This window comes from Eublepharis macularius, chromosome 11 (assembly GCF_028583425.1).
Source record: "Eublepharis macularius isolate TG4126 chromosome 11, MPM_Emac_v1.0, whole genome shotgun sequence".
Classification (NCBI taxonomy): Eukaryota; Metazoa; Chordata; class Lepidosauria; order Squamata; family Eublepharidae; genus Eublepharis; species Eublepharis macularius.
Window position 1 is genome coordinate 63630503 of NC_072800.1, and position 13234 is coordinate 63643736.

At 45.0% G+C, this 13234-nt stretch overlaps 1 protein-coding gene across 1 annotated transcript in view; it reads right to left on the reverse strand.

Annotated features, from left to right (window-relative positions):
- The window catches only part of CFAP69 (cilia and flagella associated protein 69), a 53558-nt gene that overhangs the window by 21449 nt on the left and 18875 nt on the right, over positions 1 to 13234 (reverse strand). Inside the window, exons 7-12 of the mRNA XM_054990950.1 lie at positions 4534 to 4683; positions 4235 to 4412; positions 3496 to 3619; positions 2485 to 2533; positions 1572 to 1693; positions 109 to 325 (exon numbers count right to left, since the gene is read on the reverse strand). Of these exons, the coding sequence (XP_054846925.1) occupies positions 109 to 325; positions 1572 to 1693; positions 2485 to 2533; positions 3496 to 3619; positions 4235 to 4412; positions 4534 to 4683 (840 nt within the window). The remainder of the gene's footprint in view (positions 1 to 108; positions 326 to 1571; positions 1694 to 2484; positions 2534 to 3495; positions 3620 to 4234; positions 4413 to 4533; positions 4684 to 13234) is intronic.

Here is a 13234-nt window from a genome sequence, read left to right on the forward strand (position 1 = left end):
ACATCACGGTTCTTGCAAAACCATTGAATCATCCATCATTTCCAACTGTTGAATTCAGCTGTGTATTTATACCTACTGTGTATTATTAAATGTAGTACCTGTACTTACCATTGCTTGCACACCATTCTAGAAACATGAGAAGGCGAGTATTTCCTTGGCACATCATGTAATCTTCTACCAGTAGGGGAGCCACTGTAGCTAAAGTAGCAATTGCATGAAGCTGTAATTCTTCATGTTGGGCTGCAGACCAGTCAAGAACTCCAGGCTTTTCATGTGGTTTTACATAATGAAACAATGCAAGCATAACTTTACCCTCATGTAGCAGCTAAATATTGAAAGGAGATTAAATGTGAAAAAAGAACAATTAACAACTATAATGTATGGCAGTAAAAGAAAATTGCTCTTAGAATTTTCTTGCTAACTTTTATAGTTTGCCTTTGGGATTCACATTTTGATGTGACATGTTGGATGCAAGAAACAGTACTGGCACTCCTCCAAGTCTTTCCTTGGGAAGCAAGTTTACAGCACCAGATACATCAGCTAATGAGATAAATGGCCATTCTACTGTGCAGTTATATCAAATGGCTGTCAAGAATGTATTGACGAATTTTAGGAAAGCCAACATGGTGTAGAGGTTAAGGGTGCTGGACTAAGATCTGGGAGATATGCCTGGTCAGTCTACTAAATACAGTGACAATAAAAACAGAAGAGGGGAGAATGGTGATGTGTAAGCCACTCTGAGGAGAAAATTACGGTATAACTAAACTATAATAGTAGAAAACAAGTATTACATTTTAGCTGTGACCCTATCATTGAATTGATAGCCCTCCCACCAAAACGTATTAAATACTGCTGCTCTGTACTATCAGCTGAACCATGCGAGAGGATCCTGTCTTTTGCCTTCAGTGTTAGAAAGACCAACAGTTAAAATACTAGTGGAACACTTCTACTGGAGGTTTGAAGCAACTTTAGTCTATTTCCACTGGAACAGACTCTCTTCACTGAGAGGCTTAGATAATTTGTTCATTCTTCTGAGGTGACAAAACATCCTGCGGAGGATGAAGAGGTTGAACAGCACAGATGAAAATGCCAGAAACTATTCAGGCAAAAATGTAATGCCGGCAAGTATTGTGACAATTTAAATGAAAGTGTAGATGTAAATTATATAGTTAAATTGTGACATTTAGAAATGACACAAACTTCTAAATGATTTCTTAAACTGGGCTGAACTCAGAACCCCCCTCTATGCTGTAGCTGGACTATTTCCTAGTCTACTTGTAACAAAAAGGCAATCTTGCATAGCTAAGACTTGCATCATCTCTTGACCATAATTATATTATAGTGACAAAACTGCATTTAGTTTTTGCTTATATACCACTGTATGATAATGGCCCTTTCACAAACACATTGACTGTACAATCCTACGCAGAGTTATATCCTTCTAAGTCCATCAAAGTCAACAAGCGTAGAGGAGTGTAACTCTGCTTAGGAATGCACTGTTAGACAACTATGTAAACATGGGTAACTTAAAATGATTAAAGGTTAAACAATCCCATTCTGTTATATCATACCTGCACTGTACATAAGTCTTTTGCCAGTACAGTAAGCATATTAAGTAGTAGCTTTTTAAGCTCAAAATCTTCATTAGTGTAAGTGAGTTTGAGGCCTTTTACCAAAGGATTATGGCTTTTCACTGTGAATGAAATGAGAGTCACATTACAAAAACCAACTTCAAATTTATTATGGTAATCTGCAGTAGAGATGGGCACAAACAGGAAAAAAAATGAACACCATGTTCGTTGCCATCCACGAACAGGGATTCATGAACATCGAGGGACATGACATGTTCACGAACATGTTTGTAGTTGGAGGTTCATGGGAGCCAGAACGGCCCCCTTGGGACTTAGCTGAACTTGAGCTTGGGAAAGGAGAGTCCATGGGTCTCCCCCTTTTATGTCATTTTCTCTTCACAGTGGCAAAAACTGGACTGTCTGCTGGAAGCTAATTGAGGAGTTACAAACTGACCTTCCCAATGTCCAATACCCACCAAATTTGCAGGGAAAATAGTCCTCACTGTCCTCTGAAGACCCCCCAAGTTTCAAAGAGATTGTACCCCTGGAAAGGCATGATCCATGGGTCTCCCCCTTTCATGTCATGTTCTCTTCACAGTGGCAAAAACTGGACTGTCTGCTAGAAGCTACTTTGAGGGGTTACAAGCCAGAAGGAAAGCCAGGAGTTCAGACAGTCCACACCTATGTTGCCAGGGAGAACTGACTGAAAGGAGCCAGACTGTCTAGCTTTACGAACGGCTGACAAACACCACGAAAAGGTCTTGGAATGAACATGTTCACCGGGAAACGGGCCTCATGAACACCTTGCTCGCGAATAGCAGATTGGGCTGTTTGTGGCTTTTTTTGGTTCATATTGCTGTTCGTGCCGATCTCTAATCTGCAGTAGCAGTTACTAAGAAGTTAGATTACTTACCTTCAACAAAAGTGGCAAATAATATTAACTGCTTGGCAAATCCAGTTTCCTAAAAATTACAGAATACGGTTAAACTGTATTGCATAATTACATAGCAAACATTTTAACTGGAGAAACCAAACAAAATAGCTAGTATTCTCTGTCATAAGAACCTATTATGGTGTTACTGGTTTTTAAAAACTGGCAAATGACTACAGATTCATGACCAATTGGACAAATAGATCACTCCCTTTGCAAAAAATGGACATAAATTTGATATCAAAAATCACAATATTTAAAAACCTGTGGGTGAACATTTTAAACTCCCAGAACATTTCACTGAGGATTTAAGATTAGTAGTTCTTGAGCAGGGAAACGTCAACGGAAAATTACAATGTGAGATTGCAGAAATTGAGTTTATTTGCAAATCTGGAAGAATGGATCCCCCAGGGTTGAATTGGGACATAAGATTTTTTTCGCATTACAGACGCTAATTTTCTGCACTTTACACCTCTGCTCTATCAAGCTAATTACAACAACATATATTATAGCTAGCTTCCTGATTTACAATACCTTTCCTGTTCTCTGCCTGGATTATAAAGACTCCTTCCTTTTTCCACTCCTCCTATTTGATGAAGGGAGCTTTGACTCTCAGAAGCTCATACCCTGGAAATCTAGTTGGCCTTTAAGGTGCTATTAGACCTGGATCTAGCTCTCTCAAAGCATCTGACTTTGGGAAACCCATACCACTGAGGTCCATAATATACTCTCTAGAAGAGCACATACGCATATGTTAGCTCTAGACCTCTTACTTCACTCTATTACTGCAGCTGCCAAAATAAGATACCATTATGAAAAACATTATTACACAGAGCTTATAATATAGAACTCTGATTAAAAACAGAGCTGTCAGCAAAGTATGAAACTACCACTCAAGAAAATTCAACATTGAAAATCTCATATAATTACATTTTTTTCCAATAACCCTAGCTAGTGAATGAACCCACAAAACTCATAACCATGCATACATACAATCATTGGTGCTCCAGGGTTCTGAGCTATGAGGGTGGATATCACTAAAATGTCATTTCTTAGCTGACGATCATAGTGGCGGGTGCCATGTAAAAGTAAGTTTGTAAATGCTTCTTTCAGAGCACTGAGGAAAAAAAGTAAAATTCAGTACATTTTATTTATTCAAATAGACAACAATGAAATGAATATAAGAAAAGGCTTGTTGGGTCAGACCTAGAATTGAGCTGGTATACCTTTCTGCTTCCTAAAGTGCCAAGACAGATGCTTTCAGGAAGACCACAAGCAGGGTATGAAGGCAATAGCTCTTTCCAGCACCTGTATTCAGAGGCATATTGCCTTTCATCCTGGAAGTTTCATTTAGCTAGTGTGGCTAAAAGCCACTGGCAGACCTATTCATTTGTCTAATCCTTTTTAAAGTCAGCTAAGGCAGCGGTCATCACCAAATTCTGTAAGTTAATTACGAATTGATACATGGGGGGTGGGGGGAGATGAAAAAGCTATAGTAGTCTAAAGCACAGATTATCTTTTTACCCATTAACTAATAAAGCGTGTTAATAATATAGTACATGGCACTCTCTTATTTATGATCACTTTACAAGATTTCCTAATCAAGCGTTAGTCAAAAATAAGAATTCCATTCCTCTTGCATTTTAAAAACAGGTTAAATATAAGGTTAAAATGACAATACTTTATAACTTTTAATCAACATTAGGCTGTATTCTGTTTGAATGCACTTAACTGTACACATTCCAAGTTACTAAGCTGAGTAACAATTTCTTCCTTGGAGGCATTTTCTAATAAATTCCAGAGAATTTCTGTGGAACGGAATAGTAGCTGACCAGTGATGTCAGCATCATTCATATGAGAACATAATCTTGTTGGTGCTTCAGCTTTCATCATAAATGTGCAGTTTGCTTCTGAAATATGAAATGATTAATAATCAGATCGACAGATTTTGCTATTGTTTCATAGAACAGCAGAGAAACTTAGATAAGCCTAAGCAAAAATAATTTTTTTAAAAATCTGTATTAGACTCACCTGAAGTGGAAAGATGCTGCAATGTTTTAATTATCCATAATTTTTCAGCAAGCTGGTTTTCAACTAATGCCAACGCCAAGACTAAAGTTTCTGCTAAACCTCCTAATTCCACCATCTTCCTTTTATAGTTTGCACTTAGTGGTTGGTAAACTGCATAAACAATAATTGAAAGAAGTCTAATACTATACAAAGTATGTTAGCACAAAACAAAAGATAATTAATTAATGTATTTATAACACAATTACTTAGATCCTACAAAACATTTCTGTTGACAGGGGAGGTATAGTATGAAAGGTGTTGGAGGTCTGCAATGGGGAAGGGGAATCGGCAAAAATTGCTCCCCTCTCCATCAGCAGATATCTTCCATAGGATCCAATCAATTGATGTATCAGAGCCAGTCAAAATCCTGGGACTGATGTTCCACAAAATTAAATATTATATAAAAATACCAGGGTACATAAAAATACATCACAGGCTAGGTTTTAAAAATAAAAATGCTTTAATTGAGGTCTCTTTTAAAGATATGGTTAAAATGATATCTGAATATAAAACAAATAAGTATTAAACTCCACATTTATCATCATTTAAAAGCAGTATCAGACACATTTGCTCAATGTATTGGCGAAGGCTTTCACGGCCGGAGAACGATGGTTGTTGGGGGTTTTCCGGGCTGTATTGCCGTGGTCTTGGCATTGTAGTTCCTGATGTTTCGCCAGCAGCTGTGGCTGGCATCTTCAGAGGTGTAGCACCAAAAGACAGAGATCTCTCAGTGTCACAGTGTGGAAAAGATGTAGGTCATTTGTATCTACTCAGGAGGGGTGGGGTTGAGCTGAGTCATTCTGTAAGAGTTTCCCAGGGTGTGGAATGCTAATGGCGGGAGGCTTCACTGAATCCTGAGGAGGTTCTTTTGCATATGGATTGGTGCTTGATGTGCTAATCTTCTCTGCAGGGCTATTGTCGGGTGTGGAGTGTTTTGTTGGCCTGGTGTTTTTCAGAACCGGAGCCCATGCTCTGTTCATTCTTAAGGTTTCTTCTTTCCTGTTGAAGTTTTGCTTATGCTTGTGAATTTCAATGGCTTCCCTGTGCAGTCTGACAAAGTAGTTGGAAGTGTTGTCCAGTATTTTGGTGTCCTGGAATAAGATACTGTGCCCTGTTTGAGTTAGGCTATGTTCAGCCACTGCTGATTTTTCAGGCTGTCCAAGTCTGCAGTGTCTTTCATGTTCTTTTATTCTTGTCTGGATGCTACGCTTTGTGGTCCCGATGTAAACTTGTCCACAGCTGCAGGGTATACGGTATACTCCTGCAGAGGTGAGGGGGTCTCTGCTGTCTTTTGCTGATCGTAGCATCTGTTGTATTTTTCGGGTGGGTCTGAATACTGCTTGAAGGTTATGCTTTTCCATAAGCTTTCCCATCTGATCAGTAATTCCTTTGATATATGGCAAAAACACTTTTCCTGTAGGTGACTGTTTTTCCTTGGTTGTTTGATTCATCCTGGGTTTGATTGCTCTTCGGATTTCATTTCTGGAGTAGCCATTTGCCTGAAGTGCGTGGTTTAGATGATTAATTTCCTCATTGAGAAAGCGCGGCTCACATATCCGTCTTGCACGATCCACTAATGTTTTCATTATGCCTCTTTTCTGTCGGGGGTGGTGATTGGAGTTTTTGTGTAAGTACCGATCAGTGTGAGTTGGTTTCCTGTAGACCTTGTGACCTAACTGAAAGTTTGCTTTGCGGATGACCAAGGTATCCAGGAATGAGAGTTTTCCCTCACTTTCTTTCTCCATTGTGAATTGTATGTTCAGGTGGATGTTGTTGAGATGATTCAAAAACTCCCTCAATTCTTCCTCCCCATGGCTCCAAATGATGAATGTATCATCCACAAACCGGAACCATACACTGGGTTTGTGGGGTGCTGATTCTAGAGCTGTTTTTTCAAAATGTTCCATGTAGAAGTTTGCTATAACTGGGCTGAGTGGGCTCCCCATGGCCACCCCATCCATCTGTTCATAGAATTCGTTGTCCCATTGGAAGTAACTGGTTGTCAGACAATGATGGAATAAGGCTGTTACATCCTCTGGGAAAATCTGATTAATCAGTGCAATAGTGTCTTTTACTGGAACCTTGGTAAACAGGGATACAACATCAAAACTGACAAGTATGTCTTGTGGATTGAGTTTCAGAGAACTGATTTTGTTGATGAAATCTGCTGAATCTTTGATGTAAGACGAGGTTTTCCCGATGTGGTCCTGCAGGAGATCTGCCAGATGTCTAGCTAATTCATATGTCGGTGAACCAATGGCACTCACAATGGGTCGGAGTGGGACTGAATCTTTATGTATTTTGGGGAGTCCATATAGTCTAGGTGGCTGTGCTTCAGTCTTGCATAGTTTTCTGTGCGTGTCGGGATGTAGTGAGGAATTCTTGATCAGCGCATTTGTTAGCCTGGTGATTTTGCAAGTGGGATCTCGTTTTAGTTTTTTGTAGGTGGAGGGGTCCAGGAGTTCCTTAATCTTCTTTTTGTATTCCTCCGTTTTCATGATCACTGTAGCATTGCCTTTATCAGCTGGTAGAATGATGATGTCTGGATCTGCTACATCCCGACACGCACAGAAAACTTCAGCAGATTTCATCAACAAAATCAGTTCTCTGAAACTCAATCCACAAGACATACTTGTCAGTTTTGATGTTGTATCCCTGTTTACCAAGGTTCCAGTAAAAGACACTATTGCACTGATTAATCAGATTTTCCCAGAGGATGTAACAGCCTTATTCCATCATTGTCTGACAACCAGTTACTTCCAATGGGACAACGAATTCTATGAACAGATGGATGGGGTGGCCATGGGGAGCCCACTCAGCCCAGTTATAGCAAACTTCTACATGGAACATTTTGAAAAAACAGCTCTAGAATCAGCACCCCACAAACCCAGTGTATGGTTCCGGTTTGTGGATGATACATTCATCATTTGGAGCCATGGGGAGGAAGAATTGAGGGAGTTTTTGAATCATCTCAACAACATCCACCTGAACATACAATTCACAATGGAGAAAGAAAGTGAGGGAAAACTCTCATTCCTGGATACCTTGGTCATCCGCAAAGCAAACTTTCAGTTAGGTCACAAGGTCTACAGGAAACCAACTCACACTGATCGGTACTTACACAAAAACTCCAATCACCACCCCCGACAGAAAAGAGGCATAATGAAAACATTAGTGGATCGTGCAAGACGGATATGTGAGCCGCGCTTTCTCAATGAGGAAATTAATCATCTAAACCACGCACTTCAGGCAAATGGCTACTCCAGAAATGAAATCCGAAGAGCAATCAAACCCAGGATGAATCAAACAACCAAGGAAAAACAGTCACCTACAGGAAAAGTGTTTTTGCCATATATCAAAGGAATTACTGATCAGATGGGAAAGCTTATGGAAAAGCATAACCTTCAAGCAGTATTCAGACCCACCCGAAAAATACAACAGATGCTACGATCAGCAAAAGACAGCAGAGACCCCCTTGTCAGGTCCAGTATATATCTTAACTATACTGACTCCATTTTCTAATGCTTTTAGTGTTTAAGTGTTTTCTCCTCAGGTGCACCAGTTCCCAGGCAGCATTCCCACCAGAGGAGACTGTTTTGTCTAACACCGTTCCACCAGGCATTGGCCTTGAAGGAGAGCAGCTTCCCAGGACTGAAAGATGTTGTTTTGAGAACTGTGGGGGGAGGCTGTTCCAGATGGGTATTGTTACTCTGTATCCTATGCTTGCTCTTCATTGGTAACAATGATCATGTACCATCCTGAGTCTCCTATTCAGGACAGTGGACTATAATGGACCTTTTCTGCAATAAAGCTTCCTTTGCCAGACATTGGACTTATTCTTGCTTCTAAAGGGAATCTTGCAGAGAGTGCCTTATCTAGCCACAGTCTGACATTTTGTTACCAATCATGTCTGAGTCGGGCCCAGCGGAATCCAAGGTTGTCCCGGACAGGGATCCTCTGTTTGATCCGTATGCGTCTCCCGACAATCAACCGGTGCAAACCCAAGACTCCCAGGAGCTGGGAGCAACCGGGAACGGAACCGGAGCCTTCACTTCTACCCTGCCTCTCATCGACCTCAGTACTCGGAACGAGACCGAAAGCGACCTCGGGGCAAGGCCGAAAGCATCCGCTCTCCCCTTGATCTCGGTACCCACCCCGTCGGAGTGGGGAGCCAGACCCCGAGAAACCAGAGAGCGCCGGGCAGGTGGACTCCATCCACGAGTCTCGATGGACGGGCGCCGAAGCCTAGAAACCGTCCCGGAACTAGATAGCAGCCAACCATGGCGATATTGGAACAGGACGTTTGAGCAGATGGAGGGGGACACGTCTCGCCGCGGCGCCCTGAGTTGGGATTATTCCGAACTTGCTCCGTGGAAAGAGCCAACGGAAGTCCCTGAACAAAGTTGGAAGCAGATACAAGGTCGCACCTATGCGGTAGATACCAGCATCTCGGCCGTGACGGGTATGGCCAAGGGAATTCTAGCCGCGAGGTCGCGAATAGTCCAAGGGGACCCTCCTCCGTGGGGCCCTTTCTCCCCGGTGAGTACAGCGAATGAAGGTTCCCTGAGCGAACAACCGGGGCCAAGTCGAATGCAACAATTAGAAGCTAAGCTGATGGATATGGAAGAAAGTTTGGCTCACGCCATTCATTTAATTTCCTCAATGGGGGCAGGAGAAAGACTGTCTCCTGAAGAGATGGCGATACAGATAGCTACCCTCCAAAGTGTCATCTCCTATCCGATGGAGGAAGTTCAGCAGCGGTCGTCACCTACCGGCGAGGGGGGCACCTATCCTGGCGAATCGGGAGAACAACCCAAGGAACTTCCCACACAGCGGGAAATTCCACCGAGAAGGGATCACCCGGTTGTGCCACCCGGTGAGACTCCCATCGAACCTCCTATCACGGGAGGGGATGTACCGCCAGACGAGACCCCCATTGAGAGGCCTACGGAAGGGGAGGAAAAGCCAAGTGATACACCGGTGATACCCCCCCCATACTTCTCCTATAACGGTCCGGCCGGACCAAGCGGGAGCACCCGCGGCTCCATCCGGGGAGGGAGCCCCTGGTCAACCGCGCGAAACTGTTCCCGTCGGGCAACCTCCGGGAGACGGTCTACCAGCGCCAAGAGGCCAGCCGATGCTTCCCAGAATAACAACGCCTGGAGGGGCAAGCCCGCGCGGCCTTCCACCCGTTCGACCCTCGCTGCTGCGGCCCCTCTCACCTCGACCGCGGCTCATACCGTTGCAGCAGCCCCAGGACCAGCCCGTCTTACCACCTCCGAATCAACCGGGAAGGCCTGCACCTCTACGGCACCTCCAACCCCCTCCTCCGCGGCCAATCTCCACTCAACCACACCAGCTGCCTCCACCTCGACAGCTGCCGCCAACGCCTCCTGTGTTACCAGCCAGGCCAAGATTGCCGCCACCTACTCGCCCGCCACTACAGCCTCCGGCCCAACCGAGACCACCCCCGGCAGCTCCACCACGGCAACCTCCGCCGGCACCGCCGGTTCAACCGCCGCCAGTACAGCCGCCGCCGTTGCCCCGACCGAGACTCCAGTTACCTCCTCCCGCGCCCCAGGAGCAATTAAGACTGCCGATGGACTTCTACCCAGCGCCTGCTCCGAGACAAGAACTCCCGATGGGCTGGGTGAAGTTGGAAGCCACCTTCGATGGGGATCCCTCCAAACTGGGATTTTTCTTGGTACAAGTGGTACAGTTTTTCAACCGGTGGGGGCACCTTTTTGGCAGTGAGGCTAGTCAAATTGAACATCTTGGATCTCGTTTACAGGGCAAGGCAGCAGATTGGTATGTAGGACTGTACAATGTTGGGGCCCCAGAACTTGATACTCTCCAGGGGTTAGTGGATGCCATCCGAGCACAATATGAAGACCCTTTAGAGGAAACCCGGGCCCGAACAGAATTGCAAGCCATCAAACAAGGCAGCATGTCAGCCAGAGACTATGTTACAAAATTCCGGCAATTAGCAGCCAAGTGCCCCAGGTGTGAGGAGTCCACAAAAATTATTCTGTTCAAACAAGGACTTAATCCGAGACTTTTGGACAGAGCCCTCATGCAAGACAATCCCCCTACGCTGTTAGGTTGGATTCAACTTGTTTGCGAAGTGGAGAATCGCATTTTAGAAGTCCGTTTGGTTGAGCAACAACAACAAACGGGACAAAGAAGACCATTGACCTTACAGAAGGGAGCTCGGGGAGCTGGCTACGCCACCCGTGGAGCGAGAGATGCTAGATGGCAACAAGGGCTGTGTTTGCAATGCGGACAGGCTGGTCACTTTGCAGCACAATGCCCCTACCGGCCTGTGCAAAGACCTCCGCTTCAATTACGGCGTCCAACCCTTGCTCCGTTCCCTACGCTCCAACGACCGACTCCAGCTCCACGAGCAAACAGAGGCCGCGGCGCTTCCCAAAGGCCAGCCTCAGAGAGAGGGCTGGAAGCGGAAGAAGTTATGGAATACGATCCCGCTTCCCCATCTGCAGAAGTCAATCCAGAAAGTCCCCAGTCGGGAAACGAGATGGATCTGTCGTAAAAGGGCCCAAACGACAGATCCGCCCCAAGCCCGTCCCTGCACGGAACCGGCCACCTGGGTCCATTTTATTCATGCCAGTGACTCTAATCAACCCAGAGAGAAAAATGCACATTCGGGTGCAAGCTCTTATTGACTCGGGCTGCTCAAGAGACATCATAGCCCCAGCTCTAGTCAATGGACTGGTCTTACCAACTCGGGAATTACAAAATCCAGTAATCTTTGAACAAATGGATGGTACCAACATGAATCCGGTCACGACTGAAACCATCCCGGTGATCACAGGCATGGGACAACATTGGGAAAAGAGGTCCTTTGTCATCAGCTCTACTGCCAAGTACCCGTTAATTCTAGGCAGCAAATGGCTATGTGATCACAATCCCTACATAGACTGGGCTCAAGGATGTATTACCTTCAATCATGCCAACTGTAAAAATCACCGTTGGAATCAAAACTGGGGCGAAGACCCAACTTATAAAGAAAAGGCCCTCCTCACCCAAGAAGAAGTCAACCAAATACCAGAACCGTACTGGCCTTTTCTAAATGCTTTCTCGGAGGAGGAAGCTGATACTCTACCCCCGCACCGACGAACGGACTGTGCGGTGGAAATTTTACCCGGAGCCTCATTGCCTAAAGGACGACTCTATCCCATGAGTCTCCATGAACGTGAAGAGCTCCGGAAATTCATCGACACCAACCTCCAACGAGGGTTCATCCGCCCAGCCTCTAGCTCCCACGCCGCTCCAGTTCTCTTCGTGAAAAAGAAGGATGGGGGACTCAGACTGTGCACGGATTTCCGAGGACTGAATGCAGTATCCACCAACAACGCCTATCCTATACCGCTCATCCGAGACCTTCTCAACGTCGTGGCCCAAGGTAAGATCTTTACGAAATTAGATCTAAAAGATGCTTACTTCCACGTTCGTATCAAGGCAGGGGATGAGTGGAAAACCGCGTTTAATACGCCCCTCGGACAATATGAATACTTAGTTATGCCTTTTGGATTGACGGGAGCCCCGTCTGTATTCATGTCCATGATAAACGAAGTTCTACATGAATTTCTGTACAAAGGGGTGGTGGTGTACCTTGATGATGTTTTAATTTATTCTGACACCGAGGAAGAACATGTTCAAATGGTACAAAAGGTCCTGGCCACCTTGATGAAGAATAAACTGCCCATCAAATTGTCCAAATGTGAATTCCATAAAACCGAACTCACTTACCTTGGGTATTGTATCTCCCAAGAGGGGTTGAAAATGGATCCAGCCAAAATACAGGCGATCCAGGATTGGCAAACACCCACCACCCGCAAAGAACTGCAATCCTTCCTGGGTTTTGCCAACTTCTATAGAGACTTCATAGCAAATTTCGCCCAAATCACACTCCCCTTAACAGAATTGCTGAAAACCAAAGATAAAGGGGACCAAGCCAAAAAACCCTCTGCTAAACTACAATGGACCCCCGATTGCCAAACGGCCTTCGAATGCCTTAAAAAGCAATTTGTAACGGAACCCATCCTCTCCCACCCCAACGAACAGTCCCCCTTCATAGTACAGGTCGACGCCAGCGATACGGCGATAGGGGGGGTTTTGCTACAGAAGGGGGAGGATGGGAAATTGCGGCCTTGTGCATTCTTGTCTAGAAAGTTCTCAGAGGCAGAAAGGAATTGGAATGTGTGGGAGAAGGAGGCCTTTGCAGTGAAAGCAGCTCTTACTAACTGGAGGCATTGGCTGGAGGGGGCGAGATACCCTTTCGAGGTCTGGACAGATCATAAAAACTTGGAGGCCCTCCGAAGCCCACGCAGACTGAATGCCAAGCAATTGCGGTGGGCGGAATTCTTTTCCAAATTCAACTTCACCCTCAATTATCTCCCGGGCAAAACTAACTTTTTGGCGGACGCCCTGTCGCGCATGCCCCAACATAAGAGCAAACGGGCGGAGACTGTCGACACGGTCTTCTCGCCTAAGCAACTTGGGGGCGTGGTGACTACTCGCAGCCGTGCTAAGCAGCCCCACCCGGCCGACCAAGAATGGAAATCGAAACTTAAAACTGAAGTGGAGAAGGAGGGGGATAAAGCTCCGCGAAACAAACTAACCCAATCCCCACAGGGGGATT